The following is a 19,118-nucleotide window of genomic DNA, read 5'->3' on the forward strand; positions in this document are numbered from 1 at the left end:
CCAGCCAAAAGATGTGCTGGTCTGTGCTTGAACAGGTCCAGGGGCTGAGAACTCCCTCTGTTATGAGGTCCTCATATTCCTTCTATGGATGGACAATCAATGCCTGGAGAATTATTCTTTATGCCTCTCTGAGCCCTTGCCTTTGTTGTTCCTTTGGGGACTTATGCAAAACAGGCCCATGCTATCCTCTAAGCAAGAGCCCTCCAAATAATTGAAAACCCCCCTTTCTTCTTTTCCAAATGAAACACCCCGTCTTTTTATTTTTATTTTTTGTTTTTTATTTTTGACGTAGTCTTGCTCTGTCGCCAGGCTGGAGTGGCATGATCTTGGCTCACTGCAACCTCAATCTTTTGGGCTTAAGCAATCCTCCCGCCCCAGCCTTCCAAGTAGCTGGGACTACAGGTGCCACCTACTTGGAAGGCTGGGGCAGGATTCTACCACTCCTGGATAATTTTGTGGAGATGGGTTTCACCATGTTGCTCTAGCTGGTCTCAAACTCCTGAGCTCAAAGAAATCCTCCCGCCTGGACCTCTCAAAGTGCTGGGATTACAGGAATGAGCCACCGCAACAGGCCTAGGTCCATACTTCTAATCCTACATGCCTTTCCTGAAATAGACACCTTACCTGACATTACAACCATAAGTCCAATCATTCCCATTCTGTATTTCTACAATAGAAATACATTTATGTCCCCAGTTTAGGTCCTTCCATGTTTCTTTTTTTTCTTTCGGCCTCTTCACATCATTTTGTTTTCTAAAATAGCCTGTGGCTTCAAGTTACCTCTTGAATATATTCTTAATCTCACTTGTACTACCTCTGCCCTGTTCCCTGGATTTGCAAATGTTCTTTTCAGTGCTTCTCAGACTATCTCTGGTGAGGGACCAGTTTGTTTGTTTGCCCTCAATCTGGTGCAGATCAGTGCTTTGGTAAAATGCAACAAAAAAGAATTACTAGAAAGGGACATTTTTTTTAAGACATACAAAAAACAAACCCATAATTTTTGTTTTGTTTTGTTTTTAGATTCAACAGGTAAAACACTCTATAAAATTGCTATAAAAGTTTCTAAACGCTTACATTCAATTTTCTTTGGTTTTTTTTAGACGGGGTTTCGTTCTTGTTGCCCAGGCTGGAGTGCAATGGCACCGTCTCGGCTCACTACAACCTCTGCGGCTCACTGCAACCTCTACCTCCCGGGTTCAAGCAATTCTCCTGCTTCAGCCTCCTGAGTAGCTGGGGTTACAGGCATGTGCCACCACCCCCGGCTAATTTTTGTATTTTTAGTAGAGACGGGCTTTCACCATGTTGGCCAGGATGGTCTCAAACTCCTGACCTCAGGTGATCCGCTGGCCTCGACCTCCCAGAGTGCTGGGATTACAGGCATGGGCCACTGTACCTGACCCTACACTCAATTTTCATAGCATATGTCACCCTGCACTGTGACACAGTTTGCAAACGGGCACCACTCTGCAGACCAGGCTTTGAATAACCCTGCTCTGTACACAGAGGGGTGTTGGAAATGCTTAACAACCGGCTCTCTGATTGAAGAAAATCCACAGGGGGGAACCTGGATTTCAGGCATTTGCTGATTTCCATGGTGTAAATACACCAAGGTCAACAATTTCAAGCTAACAGTGAAAAGTGACTGAATACAGAGGTAGAAAGAAATGTGCACAATCGAGCTTAGCAAGCTGAGAAGAGCCAGTTCCAGCACGCTTCTGTCAACCCCATTAGATTTTAAAAATCTTTTTAATAAAGCCCTCTTGGCCAGGCACAGTGACTCACACGTGTAATCCCAACACTTTGGGAGGCTAAGGGAGCTGGATCACCTGAGGTCAGGAGTTCAAGACCAGCCTGACCAACATGGCGAAACCCCATCTCTATTAAATAGAAAAAATTAGCCTGGCGTGGTGGCACATGCCTGTAATCCCAGCTACTCAGGAGGCTGAAGCAGGAGAATTGCTTGAACGTGCGAGGTGGATGTTGCAGTGAACCGAGACGGTGCCATTGCGCTCAAGCCTGGGCAACAAGAGCGAAACTCTGTCTCAAATAAATAAATAAAGGCCTTCTTTTTGAGGGCTTGTTGAACAACTGCTGATCAGCTGGACCAAATCGGGAGAACTTTGCCTTCAGCAGATTTTAGACAGTGGACCAAGGCAGCCCTTCTCTCTGGCAGTCTTCATCTCAGTAAGATGACACCATCTGATAGAACTCACAGCAAATCCAAGGTTGCTTTCCCCATGAGCTCTGTGTAGGCACTGCCACTTCTCAAGGATGATCAAATCACAGCTTGCTTGATAATAGTTGCACTTAATAACAACGCCTTAGGGTAACATGTTTACATCAAAAAGATGTTACTTGACTCTGGGATATCTGCATATATATCTATATATAATTTAATTTATATATAAGTTTAATTACTTTGTCTTATTGTGTTTTTATTTGTGGTTCCTTATGGACTTGCTCTCTCATGTTTTAAAGAATTTCTGGCCGGGCGCGGTGGCTCACGCCTGTAATCCCAGCACTTTGGGAGGCCGAGGCGGGCGGATCACGAGGTCAGGAGATCGAGACCATCCTGGCTAACACAGTGAAACCCCGTCTCTACTAAAAAATACAAAAAATTAGCCGGGAGTGGTGGTGGGCGCCTGTAGTCCCAGCTACGCGGGAGGCTGAGGCAGGAGAATGGCGTGAACCCGGGAGGCGGAGCTTGCAGTGAGCCGAGATTGCGCCACTGCACTCCAGCCTGGGCGACAGAGCGAGACTCCGTCTCAAAAAAGAAAAAAAAAAAAAAAAAAAAAAGAATTTCTAAAATGCAGTAATCAGGAACTGCTAAATAGTTGCTCTACATAGCTTATGGTGTATGATCCATTTGCTTAGCTGGTAAGGGTTTATGAATAAAAAGGCACAAAAAGGGAGTTTGATCTCACATCTGTTTTGTGGCCACCCGACACTTGTGTGCTGTTAAACATGAAGGATAACCAGAGTGGAAAGAGAGTCTGGATAATTTGCCAGAACACCTTCACCACTACAGAATAAAATAATCTCTGGCCCAGGCCTTCCTGAAGCTTGCAACACTTTCTTTTTTTCTTTTTTTTCTTTTTTTCAGACGGAGTTTCATTCTGTCGCCCAGGCTGGAGTGCAGAGGTACGATCTTGGCTCACTGCAACCTCTGCCTCTTGGGTTCAAGCAGTTCTCCCGCCTCAGCCTCCCAAATAGCTGGGATTACAGGTGCCTGCCACCATGCTGGGTTAATTTTTTTTTTTATATTTTTAGTAGAGACGGGGTTTCACCATGTTGACCAGGCTGGTTTTGAACTCCTGACCTCAAATGATCCCCTGCCTTGGCCTCCTAAAGTGCCAGGATTACAGGCATGAGCCACCGCGCCTGGCCGCATTATCTTTCCATACAAATGTAGGCAATATTCAATCATGAGCTAGAAGCTGAAATGATAGGAATGTGTTGTTTTCTCTATAATGTCTTTCTTTCTTTTTTTTTTTTTTGAGATGGAGTCTCGCTCTGTCGCTCAGGCTGGAGTGCAGTGGCGTGATCTTGGTTCACTGCAACCTCCACCTCCCGGGCTCAAGCAATTCTCCTGCCTCAGCCTCCTGAGTAGCTGGGAATACAGGCACACACCACCGCGCCTGGCTAATTTTTGTATTTTTAATAGAGATGGGGTTTCAACATGTTGGCCAGGATGGTCTTGATCTCCTGACCTTGTGATCCACCTGCCTCAGCATCCCAAAGTGCTGGGATTACAGGAGCGAGCCACCGCACTCTGCTGTATAATGTCTTTCTTAAAAATATAACTTTTTTTTTTTTTGAGATGGAGTTTCATTCTTATTGCCCAGGCTGGAGTGCAATGGCGCAATCTCGGCTCACCGCAACCTCCGCCTCCCAGGTTCAAGTGATTCTCCTGCCTCAGCCTCCCGAGTAGCTGGGGTTAGATGCATGTGCTGCCACGCCTGGCTAATTTTGTATTTTTAGTAGAGATGGGGTTCCTCCATGTTGTTCAGGCTGGTCTCGAACTCCCAACCTCAGGCGATCTGGCCGCCTCAGCCTCCCAAAGTTCTGGGATTGCAGGCGTGAGCCACAGCGCCTGGCCCAAAAAATATATAACTTCTTAAATGTAAATACCAACCTCTGGTCTCTCTGTGCACTACAGTATCCACTGAATGAAAATGTCACTGAAATCTGCAGCTCTAGTTCTGCAACTCTCTCATAAATGGATAAAAGTCCTTTCAGCCAGATGAGGAAAAAAATAATTTCATTTGAAATGAACAAAAAACTTATCAGGGCAAAGGAAAGCAGTAATGGTGATAAAAAATACAGCATCATTTCTTTTTTCAAGTTCCACTTACATTTTAAAAATCATTGTTTTTGAGAACGTCATTCTGTGTCTGGAATTTATTCCTTCTTGTGGGTTCCTGGTCTTGCTGACTTCAAGAATGAAGCCGCGGACCCTCATGGTGAGTGTTACAGCTCTTAAAGCTGGTGTGTGCGGAGTTGTTTGTTCCTGCCAGTGGGTTAGTGGTCTCGCTGACTTCAGGAATGAAGCCACAGACCCTCACAATGAGTGTTACAGCTCATAAAGGTAGTGTGGACCCAAAGAGTGAGCAGCAGCAAGATTTATTGTGAAGAGCGAAAGAACAAAGCTTCCACAGCATGGAAGGGGACCCAGGCGGGATTGCTGCTGCTGGCTGGGGTGGCCAACTTTTATTCCCTTATTTGTCCCCGCCCACATCCTGCTGATTGATCCATTTTACAGAGTGTTGATTGGTCCGTTTTTACAGAGTGCTGATTGGTGCATTTACAATCCTTTAGCTAGACACAGGTGCTGATTGGTGCGTTTTTACAGAGTGCTAATTGGTGCATTTACAATCCTTTATTTAGCTAGAAAAGTTCTCCAAATCCCCACTAGACCCAGGAAGTCCAGCTGGCTTCACCTCTCAGTTCTTGCAGGGAGCGGTGCCTCACGCCTGTAATCCCAGCACTTTGGGAGGCCAAGGCAGGTGAATCACCTGAGGTCAGGGGTTTGAGACTAGCCTGGCCAACATGGTGAAACTCTGTCTCTACTAAACCCACAAAAATTAGCCAGGCATGGTGGTGCAGGCCTGTAATCCCACCTACTCCGGAGGCTGAGGCAGGAGAATTGCTTGAACCCGGGAGGCAGAGGTTGCAGTGAGCCGAGATTGCACCATTGCACCTGGGTGACAAGAGCGAAACTCCGTCTCAAAAAAAAAAGAGAACGTCACTCTTAAACAAATCAGATGTTTCACTTACTGTATAGAAACTGCTCGTTTTCTCTTTTTCTCTTTCTCATTTTCTCTTTCTGTTTTGACCAGGCAAGACAAACATATTGGCTGGTGTTTCACCCTCCTTCAGTCTCACTCTTATCTGTCACACACCTGCTGGTGCTCAGACCTTCTCAGTGGGTTCTAAATCTTTCCTGGCACTGAATTCTGAGAGTAGAACTAAAACCAACCAACCAACAAACAAAATACCCTTAGGAGAGAAGTGTGGGTTTAGGGCTTAGCAAATCTAGGAAAGGGTGATGTTGGGGAAAATGGAAGGATTTCGTTGTATGAGTTCTGGAATGCAGAAGAATTGGAAAATGAAGAAGGGGACTATGGGGAAGTGTGAGTTGTGATTTGAATCCCTTTCCCCTCCTTCAAATGGCAATCTTAAGCAGGGCATGGTGGCATGCGCCCGTTGTCCCACCTATTCAGGAGGCAGAGGGGGGAAGATCTCTTAAATCTGGGAGTTCAAGGCCAGTGTACACAGCACAATGAGCTCCTGTCTGTAGTTGGGAAAAAAAAAAGCAATCATGAAGATTTGAATTCCTTTTACCTTCCTAGTCCATGACTGGACAGTGCCGCTCACTGCAGTGAAGCCTCATAATAACGAGTAAAGTCCCTCAGCGTAACAGCATGGGAGATGGTTCCTGTCCTCAAGTCTCATAATAATGAGTAATGCCCCTCCATATAACAGCATGGGAGATGATTCCTTTCCTTAAGCCTCATAATAATGAGTAATGTCCCTCCGTATAACAACATGGGAGATGGTTCCTGTCCTCCATTCAGCTCCCTTATTCGAAGTTGGGGGGGATCTCAAAATCTTATCTTCTTTGGGTGTTGGGGGCTGGACCACCCTGTTGGAGAAGCCATGTCTCCAATATTCTCCCTGTCCAATCTAACCATGGTAGATGTCACGCATTACTGGAACTCTGACAATGTCCCTGTTGAGCAAGGTATCCAGAGTTATCCCTATCGATAGCAAAGATGAGCTGACAACAGCCACCAGGTGGCGTCCAATTGCAGTTGGCCTGGGGAGTGTAGGAGCCGCACTGGAGGCTCAGTCCCCAAGGTCAGTCATGCATTGGAAAAGATGTGACCTAGCCCCTCCCACCCCCACTTATCACATCATGGCAGGATTTTTACTGTATGTCACAGCAAATCAAATGATTCCATATTTGGCTGAATTATCTAGCTTTTTTTTGGAGGGGGAGTGTTTGGTTTTGTTTTCTAGTTGTGTAGAGATGGGATCTCGTTATCTTGCCCAGGCTGGTCTGCAACTCCTGGACTCAAGCAGTCCTCCCACCTTAGCCTCCCAAAACGCTGGGATGACAGGTGTGAACCACTGTGCCTGGCCTCACTGTCCAGTTTGGATTATCCACACTGAAAGAAGAAACCAAGGAGAGCTAACAAGAAGCAATACAGAATCCAAAAGATCAGACATTTGATGTTGGAATATGTTATTTAGCTTCTTGAAATATCAGTGGGCGGAATGTCCTGAGAATCCATTTTGAACAAAATAATGAGTTCACGTTGTAAAGACATGTCTTAGGAGAAGTGGTACAATGCTGTAGTTTCATTCAATTTTAACAGGGAGAGGTTCTATCCTAATTATGGCTCCCACCCACTCTGGGTCTTCAGCTGAATCACTGAGATGAGCATTACTCCCAGCAGGACTACCATCACTCATGCCTCTCTGGGAACCAGAGCTCCACCATGGTTTGCATGCAAGAAACTAAATTGAGTGAGGCAAGATATTTACAATGTATATGCACTGGCATTGTTTAGCCAGAGGCTTAGCTGTGGGCTAGTGGGAAGAACCTGAGGCTGGCTGGCTGGCTCCTGACTCTGCACCTTGCAGGCACTGTATTTTCCCTGAGTCGTATTTCCTGTCAGGTGCATTAGCTAAAAAATGAGGAAGTCGACGCTTATTGTTGAGCTGCATTCAAATGATAAAGATGGGCCGGGCATGGCACAGTGGCTAATGCCTCTAATCCCAGCACTTTGAGAGGCCAAGATGGGAGGATCGCTTGAAGCCAGGGGTTCAAGACCAGCCTGGGCAACACAACAAGACCCCCATCTCTACAAAAAATAAAAAATTAGCTGGATGTGGTGGTGCACACCTGTTAGTCCCAGCTGCTCAAGAGATTGAAGTGGGAGGATTGCTTGAGCCTAGGAGATCGAGGCTGCAGTGAGCCATGATCATGCCACTGCCTTCCAACCTGATGACAGAGTGAGACCCTATCTCTAAAAAAAAGAGAGATGAAGGTGTGTGTTTCATGAGTCAACACAGATGGGAAGTTCTCCTGGGCTGGGCCTCTGCCAGTCATCCACCCAGGGAATGAGGGGCGACTGCCTCTATGTCATGCACCTTGTCTTTGCCCATCCCAGAGTCCATATGATATTGTAATGAGACATTTGCTTGATTTATTCCTCCAATACTCAGGCAATCCCTGGGAAATAGCCAAACATTATTGTCTCCATCTATTTTATGGTTAAGGAAATTACTCCAAATCACAGGCCACTGAAACAGCAGGACAGCATAATAGAGTCCTTTTGTTTATTGTTCATTATAGGGTGTTTCCTCTGAGTGGCCAGAGGAAACATCTTCAATGTTGAAGCAAGTATTTCATTCAGTGAGATGGCCTGAGTTGGCAGCTGGAACCGTAGGTAACAAGTTGGGACTGCGTGGCCAGGTCTAGCTGATGTGATGGAGCCACAGTGACACCACCTGTGAGAGTGTGTGGGCTGGGGTGGGGTGGGGAGGAAATGATGGAAGCATAATTATTTGAATGAATTTATAATAGCTGCTTAAGGAATTGTGCTTCACTGACCAGAGTCCCACTTGGAAACTTAATTCATTTTTGATCCTTATTTTCTTATATCATGCTTTACAAATGAGAAACTGAAAGCCAACGTGTAAAGCTTCTTCAAAACCCTCAGCGTTGTAATCAAATGGCTAGAGGGAGGGGCTGAGGCTGCTGTTGGGAGCCTCCAAATAGACCTTGACCCTCTTGTACAGGTCCAAAATTGTACTCAGCAGCCTAGATTCAGGCCCCCACCATTTTTTTTAGACCGAATCTCGCTCTGTGGCCTAAGCTGGAGTGCAGTGGCACGATCTCAGCTCACTGCAACCTCCTCCTCCCAGGTTCAAGCAATTCTGCTGCCTCAGCCTCCCGAGTGGCTGGGATTACAGGCATCGCCACCACGCCCGGCTAATTTTTGTACTTTTAGTAGAGACGAGGTTTCACCATGTTCACCAGGCTCGTCTCAAACTCCTGACCTCAGGTGATCCACCCGCCTGGGCCTCCCAAAGTGCTGGGATTACAGGCGAGAGCCACCACACCCAGTCAGATTCAGGCCCTTGATTTGACCAAGTTGCCCTAAAGGAAGACACTTTAGGGAGTGACTCATACAGACCAAACCCACGAAGACTGATTTATAAGCTAGCATGTGGATTAATTTCTACAATAGGAGACTTTTGTACAGTGTAAATACTCTCAGTGAGTAGTTCTGCTCAGAAACAAGCAAAAATTCAACAAAAGAAGTTTATATAGTGAGAGCTTATCCAGAAAAAGACAGAGAGAGAGATAGGCAAGGTGGAAGTGAAGAAGGAAGACAGAGAGGAGGAGGAAGGGGAAAGACAAGAAAGAGGGAGACGGAGAGAGAGAGAAGGAAAAGGAAGGATGACAAGACAGGAAGACAGAGAAAAGAAAAAGACTGCAGGAGGGAAGGAAGGAAAGAAGGGAAGGAGGTGGGGAAATACAGAGGGACAGAGAGAGAAAGGGAGGGAGGGAGGAGGGAAGGAAAGAAGGGAAGGAGGTGGGGAAACACAGAGGGACAGAGAGAGAAAGGGAGGGAGGGAGGAGGGAAGGAAAGAAGGAAGGAAGGAAGGTCAGTCAGGCAGAAAGACAGAAAGGTGGGAAGTGGCCGGGCCCGGTGGCTCACGCTTGTAATCCCAGCACTTCTATGTGTCTGTCTATCAGGATATAGGCAACAGCTTCCTTTTCTGTCCTTTGAAAGGAGGCCTAAGGGAGAGGATCTCTTGAGCCCAGAGTTCAAGACCAGCCTGGGCAACACAGAGAGACCTCCTCTCTATTTTTTAAAAATATTTTTACAGGAAGGAGGGAAAAAGGAAAAGCAGGGAGGAAGAAAGGAAAGAAGGAAGGAGGGAGGGAGGGAGGAGGAGGGAGGAAGGAAGGAACTGGCTTCAATAAACAAGTTGCAGCAGCTACGATGGCGTGTGTACTCTTCTCCCCCAGACACCTCGTCCTTGTTATTAGGATCAGAACACGCATCCTCACAACCTCTTTGCCTTCCTTTTTTCTTTTTCCATGTTTATTATCAACCACTAAAATCTCTTCTAATGAGTTACTCTGTTTATTATTAGCTATATTTAGTTTTTTCCCTGAAGACAGAAACTCCCCTCACCTTCTCTATGTGCCTATACAATTTGTTGGCTGGGAAGGTTTCGACAGAGGGCTAATCGTGTCTAGTTTATGTTGATTCATATTAATTTCTATTTTAGAAACTTCCATTTCAGAGATTGATATTTCCCGGTGTTTTTCTCCCTCAGTTTTGTGGAGGTGTCACCTCAGAGGAGACCCAAACCACCTCCGGAGAGCAGGGGTCTCAGCCTGTCAATGGAACTTGTTTTCCTGTTAAATGTCTCAGTGTGTTTCATGTGCCCTAATTTCCAATGGCTGTCAGTTACAATATCAGAAATTAAAACCCACGCAGAAATCACAGTGTCTTTGTTTTCACTGTCTTCCAGTGTCATCTTGCATTACAACATATAAGAAGACACCACCTCCAGTCCCACCCAGAACTACCACGAAACCTTTCATTTCTATCACAGCCCAGAGTAGCACAGAGTCAGCCCAGGATGCCTACATGGACGGACAGGGCCAGCGAGGAGATATTATCAGCCAGTCTGGACTCAGCAACTCCACCGAGAGCCTGGACAGTATGAAGGCTCTGACAGCCGCCATCGAAGCTGCAAACGCCCAGATCCATGGCCCTGCCAGTCAACACATGGGCAATAACACTGCCACCGTCACCACCACGACTACCATAGCCACCGTCACCACGGAGGACAGGAAGAAGGACCACTTTAAGAAAAATCGATGCCTGTCTATCGGGATACAGGTAACAGCCTCCCTTTCTATCCTTTGAAATAGGAACTTAAAACTAAGAAATGTAACACTTTTTGTTTCCCCGGAAGATTTGCTTTCTTGCCGCTTGGAATCATAGATCTATGCATAGGACCAGATTTTCAAGTGATTGGCTGTGGACTCCGTATACTGTTAAATGTGACCAAGATTATGAAAGTATTTTCTTTTCTTTTTTTTTTTTTCATGGTGAGAAGATTTTTTATTTGAAATATAGTCTGAGCAACATGAGTGTAGCCAAGAGGAGTAGGGGCTGGCCTGCCTGGGGCAGCAGCCTCTCAAATGGCACGAGAGCAGTACAAATATTCCAATGTCTGTGTGCCCCAACCCCACCTGTCAGGAAAGGCAGAACAGCGAACAAAGACCCACCCACAGCGCCTTCTCAAGGGGTCTCGTTCTTGGTGCCTGCCTGCCTTTGCCTTACCTCCTGCTCTGCCCAGGTTCCAAACAAAGGTGTGCAGCAGAGGTTTCTCCCACCACACCCACAGAGACATGATAAGCCAGTGTGACAATTAGTTCTCAGGACTATTTTGAGGGAAAAGAATCAGAGAAGACAGGGAGGAGGGGCAGGGTGATCAAGGGCCCTCACCAAACCAGACTAGGCAGAGCTCTCCCAGAGGGACTGTGTCAGCACCCCTCATTTCCCTCCTTCTCAGGATCTAAAGGCAGGAAGGAGAGCTGGTGTCTGCAGGAAAACAGAGCTCTGAGGAGCGCCCTGGCTGAAGGCAGCAAACGGGAACCTCCTAGAAGAGCACAGCCGCTGTGGGGTTCAAGCCTAGTTGACAGCATTGGGGTTGGGCCACATAAGCAGCCTGGGGTTGGAAGGACACAGACAGGAGATGGGGTACCAAGAAGCAGCAAAAAGCCGTAAATAACAGAAGCAAATTCAGAGCTGTGAGGGTCCCGGCTGACCCCACATTTCCTGGGGCTGGGGGATACCCAGCACTGGCAGCTCAGGGCAGACACTACTGCAGGGTACAACCGGCCACACTCACCCCAGGGGCAGAGCCTTTTATTTTCCACGGTCCGCACGGCAGGTGGAAGACGCTTCGGCACCACCCCTGACCATGCACACTGCAAAGTCTCCGGTCACACCTGAGGGGATGGTGCGTGGCTGTCCTTGTCCTGAGAGGCCTGTGTTTGACTGTGATCATTGTGGCCACCGTCGTCCTCAGGGGCCGGGCCCAGCAATCTCCTCGCCTCTGGGTCAGCTGACAAAGGCTCACCGGCACATTCTTCCAGTCCATTCTCTCTAGTCTCCATGGGCACCTCCTCCCCGGAGCCCTCCTCTGGCTCTGCCACCTCCACTGCCATCTCCGCTGCCGCCGCCTCCTCTTCCTCCTCCTCCTCCTCCTGGTCTCTCACCTTGTGGACAATGAAGAGGTGGCGGCTGAGGGAGCTGGCAGAGGTGTAGCACAAACCACAGAGGAGACATTGGGCTGTGGAGCTGTCCACCTGGTGCTTAGGTATGTGGCTCTGAAATTCGAGCCCCGAGTCTGTGGCAAAACTACATTTCGCGCACTGAAAAAGGGACTTGTGCCTTTTGGTGGAAGAGACAGTCGCGCCATTGCTGGTGCCTGGAGCGTCCCCCACTCCACTGACTGGACTTTTCAGATGGTTCACCTGAGGGGAATGTCCACCCGGAGGTTTGACTTTGGACGTCTGGCTCAAATCAGGGTTTCTGAAAGTATTTTCTTTGTAGACATTATTAGCAGCTATTATTTTTGTTCTCTAAATTGAATGTGTGACTCAAACTGCAGGATAATTCAAAGAACATGAACACAATCAAACATGAGGTGCTTTTAATTCCTAGCGCACATTTCTATTTTTAGAAAAGAGAGTGGACTTGCAGGAATAGCCGGGGTCATCGAGCCACATAACAGTATGTTCAACACTATTGAATGACCATATGAGAACAAAAATGTGAATCACTTCCCGTAGATGTGGGAGTGAAGGCGAGCAAGACCAAAGTGACTGACAGTGTGGAAAGCAATAACCCACATCACAGCATCATGAGGAAAGAATGTGCACTCGTTTCAACCTAATCAAGCATTTCATGAAAATGGTAGAAAACTCAGTAGGCTTTTCAGTTCACTGTTTTTCTGCTTTTCAAAGATAAGATCAAACTGATTCCACCTTGTTTCTTTTACATCTGTTTAGCTTGGGTTACCCTGCTAAAAATGTTCTTCTATCAAAGAAGAAAAATCATCCTCTCTCTCCATTTTTGTTGTGCTATATCAGTCTGCAGGTACCCTTTGAATAATAACCTCTCAATTTGCTGTTGAATAAATCCATCCACATTGAACCCACTCTAAGGCTAACTTAAAAGCCAGGCGTGGCCAGGCACAGTAGCTCATGCCTGTAATCCCAGCACTTTGGGAGGCCAAGGCAGGTGGGTCACCTGAGGTCGGGAGTTTGAGACTAGCCTGACCAACATGGAGAAACTCTGTCTTTACTAAAAATACAAAATTAGCTGGGGGTGGTGGCGCATGCCTGTGATCCCAGCTACTTGGGAGACTGAGGCAGGAGAATCCCTTGAACCCGATAGACGGAGGTTGCGGTGAGCCGAGATCATGCCATTGCACACAAGTCGGGGCAACAAGAGCAAAACTCCATCTCAAAAAAAAAGACCGTTTTAACTATTTTTACATGTACAGTTCAGTGGCACTAAGGACATTCACATTGTTGTGTGACCATCACTATATTGTGTGTGTTTAGTGGTGATGATGCACCCACCAAACTATAACCTCCACAGGGAGCTAGATTTTTTAAAACAGTTTCAGAATAATAATAATAATTTTTATTTTCACCCAGTAGGATGGAACTAGACTTAAATCCACGTATACCATTGGGGAGAAAAGTTTTTACTTGAGACATTATCTCATGTCTTAAATAGTTGGATATTTTAGTGAATAAAAAAATTGTTCTTATTCTTCCTCTAATCATTGTACACTGCTATATAAATTATAGCAAAGTACTGAGTACTTTATGTGACTCTCATTTAACTCATCCAACGACCTTATGGCATAGGTGTTAGGATCATCTCTGCCCTACAGATGAGAGCACAGAGAGGTTGGAAAACTTGCCCAAGGTCACCTGCTTTTTGTTGACAGAGCCAAGATTGTACCTAGTGTCTAACATGATCACATTATACTACTTCTTTGATGGAGAATAATAAGAAAAAAAAAATGGCCGGGTGCGGTGGCTCAGGCCTGTAATCCCAGCACTTTGGGAGGCTGAGGTGGGCAGATCACGAGGTCAAGAGATCGACACCGTCCTGGCCAACATGGTGAAACCCCATCTCTACTAAAAATACAAAAATTAGCTGGTTGTGGTGGCACACGCCTGTAGTCCCAGCTACTTGGGAGGCTGAGGCAGGAGAATCACTTGAACCCAGGAGGCAGAGGTTGCAGTGAGCCAAGGTTGTGCCACCGCACTCCAGCCTGGCGACAGAGTAAGACTCCATCTCAAAAAAAAAAAAAAAAATTAAAGACGCAAACTATTCATTGAATTTCGTTATACAGAAATCAAATTTAAATGCAAGTTCCCAAAATATGTCACACTAGGATCTTGGACTTCCTTCCATGCTTTCTCTCTTAGGGCCAGAGTTTCCAATCCTTTAATTCATACCCAATAGCTAATACTACAACTACTTACTTTATAAACTCTGTGAACTTAGATCAATTACTTAATATTTCTGTATCTCAGATTCTTCACCTGGAAAATGAGAATAATAATAGTCCTTATTTCATATGGTACATTTTGGGTATGGTAAAAATTAATTGATAAAATATATGTAAGGCCGTAAGCACAGTGCCAGGCATAAGTGTTCAACAATTATTAGATTTAGTTGTTATGATTAATATTGTCCTTTAAAATTATAATTAGCTAAATATGCTGAACTAAATATGCCATGGACTTTCTCAATTATTATTTTTTTGGACAGAGATCTCATATCCTGCAACTTCTTTTACAATTTTGAAAGCCACTTTATAAATTTAAGTAGATTACCCTAGATACAATACATAAAAGGTGCCATTTGCCAATATTTGGAGCTAAGAGTAAAAAATCACAGATAAATTTATATACAATGACTACAGCTTAGAAGATGCTAATACTTGATGCAAATGAGCTGGCAGTTCTAGGACCAGTGGGGATGAGGCTTGGACCAGGAAGAGAACAATGTCCTCCATTCTTGTTCTGATGAACCCTGCTTCTTTTCTGTCTCTTCTTTTTCATGCATTGAGGATCGTGCTTCTTCAGGGAAATAACTACCATGTGTCTTCTGAACAAATTTCATTGGATAGTTTTATACCACCGCATAGTGGAAGACACAACATCCTACTTTGGCTGACATCCTAAGCGTTTTTAATTTACAAAAGTGTAGTCATATGGAATTGGTTAAAATCTCATCCAGGAAATCACAGACCAGGCTCACTTCTTAAACAGAGACAGTTTAATACACAAAGTTGGTTACACAGGTATGGGAAGACTGAGAGAGCAATAAAAGGAACAAGAAGGAAAAGGTGGGGTTACCAGAAGTTTAGGAGCTCAGAAGAAAGGCCTGGGGTAGCCTGTGCTCAGACTGTGAGGTGGCAGGGTCAGGTGGTGCTGGGACTTCAGAATGGTGCAGAGCAGCTGGTGCATGGGCTGTTGAAAGGAGCTGAAGGGCCAGGCACGGTGGCGCACCCCTGTAATCCCAGCACTTTGGGAGGCCGAGGTGGGTGGATCACCTGAGGTGAGGAGTTTGAGACCAACCTGACCAACATGGTGAAACCCCATCTCTACTAAATAAAAAAATTAGCTGGGTGTGGTGGTGCACGTCTGTAATCTCACCTACTTAGGAGGCTGAGGCAGAAGAATCACTTGAACCTGGGCGACGGAGGTTGCAGTGAGCCGAGATTGTGCCATTGCACTCCAGCCTGGGCAACAAGAGTGAAACGCCGTCTCAAGAAAAAAAAAAAAGGCCGGGCGTAGTGGCTCACGCCTGTAATCCCAGTACTTTGGGAGGCCAAGGTGGGCGGATCACCTGAGGTTGGGAGTTCGAGATCAGCCTGACCAACATGGAGAAACGCCGTCTCTACTAAAAATACAAAAAATTAGCCGGGCATGGTGGTGCATGCCTGTAATTCCAGCTACTCGGGAGGCTGAGGCAGGAGAATCGCTTGAACCTGGGAGGCGAAGGTTGCAGTGAGCCGAGATTGCGCCATTGCACTCCAGCCTGGGCAACAAGAGCGAAGCTCCATCTCAAAAAAAAAAAAAAAAAAGGAGCTGGAGCTGGCTGCGCTGACTCATGCCTGTAATCCCAGCACTTTGGGAGGTCAAGGCAGGCGGATCACAAGGTCAGGAGTTCAAGACCAGCCTGGCCAAGATGGTGAAACCCAGTCTCTACTAAAAATACAAAAAAATTAGTTGGGCATGGTGGTGGGCACCTGTAATATCAAGTACTCGGGAGGCTGAGACAGAGAATTGATTGAACCCGGGAGGCGGAGGTTGCAGTGAGCCGAGATCGCGCCACTGCACTCCATCCTCCATCCTGGGCGACAGAGCAAGACTCCGTCTCAAAAAAAAAAAAAAAAAAAGGAGCTGGAGGGTGGAGCCATAGCTACCTTCACATGCAAGAGTGATGCCAGAAGAAGGTGGAAACAGGAAGGAAGTTTCTTCTCTTCTTCCACCTTCCTTTGTTAGAACACAACTGGAAACCAGCCGACAAGGAGGCCTAGGAAATGTAGTTTGGGAGTCCTGGCCGCAGTGTCGAAGAGCAGCTAAATGTAGAAGATGGGCTTGGGGCTGCTAGACAGTAAGCAAATCACCAAAACAAAGCTCTTTGGCTGATATAATAAATAAATGTGCTGTTTCCTTCAATCAGCATGTGTGTTAAAAGGCCTAAAATGGACATGATCTGTGTGCAGTCTTGATTCCTATGTTCTTATGGGAGTACCTCATGGCACTCTGATTCTAGAATATTTAAAGATATAAATTTCTGTATAATATGGCACCAAAACAAGTCAAGTACTTTATCTGGTGTTTTTCTTGATGCCCTAGTGCTGGGGGTCATGGGGGCATTGTGGGGACTGGCTGCTCTGGATTTAGAGCAAAGTTGTATGTCTAAACTAAAAGTCATAGGCACCTTTAGGATAAATTTTTTTTGTTTTCTTATAATTACAAAGTGAGTAATTGTTTTCTTATAATTACAAAGTGAGTAATTCATGTATACAGTATTATTATAAAGAGTTCGTACAGTACAGGAGTGTATAGAGCAAAATATGAGATTTCCCCTTCTTTCCCACTCCCACCTCGTATTCCTACTGTACTCCCCAAAGGTGACCCCTGGCAACAGTTGGTTACATTGTCTTTTAGTCTCTCAAGAGTAATTCTGACTACAGCTGAGTTTCATGTACTACCTTTAGGCCCTGACCCCTCTACCTTCCGATGGTACATTATGATTTCCATATATTATCATTTAACTCAATTTGCAAAACAGATTAAAAGAACAGCTTAATCTTCACATTAAGTGAAATGCAATGGCTTTCTCTATTCTTTGAATTAAAAATAAAAGAAAATTTAGTTATTTTAGATCATACTCTTAAGACTTATTTATTTCCTTTAATACCTGTCCAAGTGTACAGATATATATTAATATTTTATGCTTATGTGAAGAAATAAGTCCAACTGCAGATAATGAAACTTGTCTCTGCCAAGTAAAGTACAAACCAAAGGAATTGTTACTATTTGAAAGAAAGCTTTGAAAAGTAAAAAGGCCCATGCATGGTGGCTCACGCCTGTAATCCCAGCACTTTGGGAGGGCTAGGTGGGCGGATCACGAGGTCAGGAGATTGAAACCATCCTGGCTAACATGGTGAAACCCCATCTCTACTAAAGATACAAAAAATTAGCCGGGCGTGGTGGCGGGCACCTGTAGTCCCAGCTACTCGGGAGGCTGAGGCAGGAGAATGGCGTGAACCCGGGAGGTGGAGCTTGCAGTGAGCCAAGATTGTGCCACTGCACTCCAGCCTAGGCGACAGAGCCAGACTCCGTCTCAAAATAAATAAATAAAATAAAAAGGCACATTATCTTGGATTCATAATTTATTGACTTAAAATAGTAAAGGAACACTAAGGAGATAGTTTCAAAACATTTAAGCCTTGAAGACTTTATTCTGATGTCCTCGAAGTCAGCATCAGTGTTTATTTGGAAAGAGATTTTTGGAGGGACCTCTCTCCAGTCAAAACTAATGAACCTCACGGAGATCATTTTAATGAATTCCAAAAAGAAGAAATAAACAGTCATGTTTGCCAACCATGATGCATTAAAGTTAGAAATTAACGCGAAACAGATAACAAAATCTAACCATTTGAAAATATTAAAACATCTAAATAACATTTGGATTACGGAAGGAATTCAAGATTATTTTGAAATAAATGACAGCAGGAATCCTATAAATCACCACTATGGGCTGTGGCCATAGTTATGATCTAAGAAAAATTTCTAGCCCTATGTTCTTTCATAATTAAGGAAGAAATATTACAATATAAAGTAAACACTCAATTTACAAAGCTAGAAAAAGAACAACAGATTCAAAAGAAGGAATTACTAATGATGAAAGTATAGATAAATGCATTAGAAAAGAAAACAGAGCAATGGCAATAACAAGTAAAGTGGAATTGATAAACCAAAATTGGTTATTTGAAAATACTAAATAAATAGACAAGTCTGACTGAGAGAGGGAAAATAGAAATCAACAATATCAGGAATGAGAATAGTATATGACCTTTTGAAAAACTATAAAAGATTCTTGTGACAGCTTAATGTTGGCAAATTTTAAAGTCAAAATAATATAGACACTCATGTATATTACTAATACCGATACAAGAGGGAGTATTAAATCTGGGGAAAGAGGTCAGGCTCAGTGGCTCACGCCTGTAATCCCAGCACTTTGGGAAGCTAAGGTGGGTAGATGGCTTGAGCCAGGGAATTCAAGACCACCTTAAGCAACGTAACGAGACCTTGTCTCTACAAAAAGTAGAAAAAATTAGTCGTGCGTGCTGGCACATACCTGAGTGCCAGCTACTTGGGAGGCTGAGGCGGGAGGATCACTTGAGACCAGGAGGTCACAGTGGCAGTAAGCCATGATTTTGCCACAGCACTCCAGCTTGGATGACAGAAACCCTCTCTCTAAAAAATAAATAAATAAATAAAATAAAAACCTGGAGGAAGAAATCTTATAACCATAGAATATGGTGCAAAAAAAGTAAAGAAAAAAAAACCTTTCACAAATGTTATGGACTTGGATCATTTTAACAGGAAAGGTTTTCTCAACATTCATGAAGCAAATAATTCCTGTGTTATTTAAAGCATGTAATATTACAAGAAAAGATCAAGATTCTTTTTTTTTTTTTTTGAGATGGAGTTTTGCTCTTGTCACCCAGGCTGGAGTGCGGTGGTGTGATCTAGGCTCACTGTAACTTCCATCTCCTGGGTTCAAGCAATTCTCCTGCCTCAGTCTCCCGAGTAGCTGGGACTACATCCATGCGCTACCACGCGCGGCTAATTTTTGTATTTTTAGTAGAGACGGGGTTTCACCATGTTGGCTAGGCTGGTCTCAAACTCCTGACCTCTCAGGTGATCTGCCCGTCTCGGCTTCCCAAAGTGCTGGGAT

At 45.0% G+C, this 19,118-nt stretch overlaps 1 protein-coding gene across 24 annotated transcripts in view; it reads left to right on the forward strand.

The window, feature by feature from the left end:
• DLGAP1 (DLG associated protein 1) overlaps nucleotides 1–19,118 on the forward strand; it is a 968,998-nt gene that overhangs the window by 872,746 nt on the left and 77,134 nt on the right. For 20 of the 24 annotated variants that reach the window (XM_019014108.4, XM_019014109.4, XM_055368502.2 and 17 more), the window contains one exon: nucleotides 10,063–10,436. In XM_019014108.4, the coding sequence (XP_018869653.1) occupies nucleotides 10,063–10,436 (374 nt within the window). The remainder of the gene's footprint in view (nucleotides 1–10,062; nucleotides 10,437–19,118) is intronic. The other 4 variants (XM_019014110.4, XM_019014112.4, XM_019014120.4 and 1 more) reach the window with 1 other exon arrangement.

Source organism: Gorilla gorilla, chromosome 17 (genome assembly GCF_029281585.2).
Source record: "Gorilla gorilla gorilla isolate KB3781 chromosome 17, NHGRI_mGorGor1-v2.1_pri, whole genome shotgun sequence".
Taxonomy (NCBI): Eukaryota; Metazoa; Chordata; class Mammalia; order Primates; family Hominidae; genus Gorilla; species Gorilla gorilla.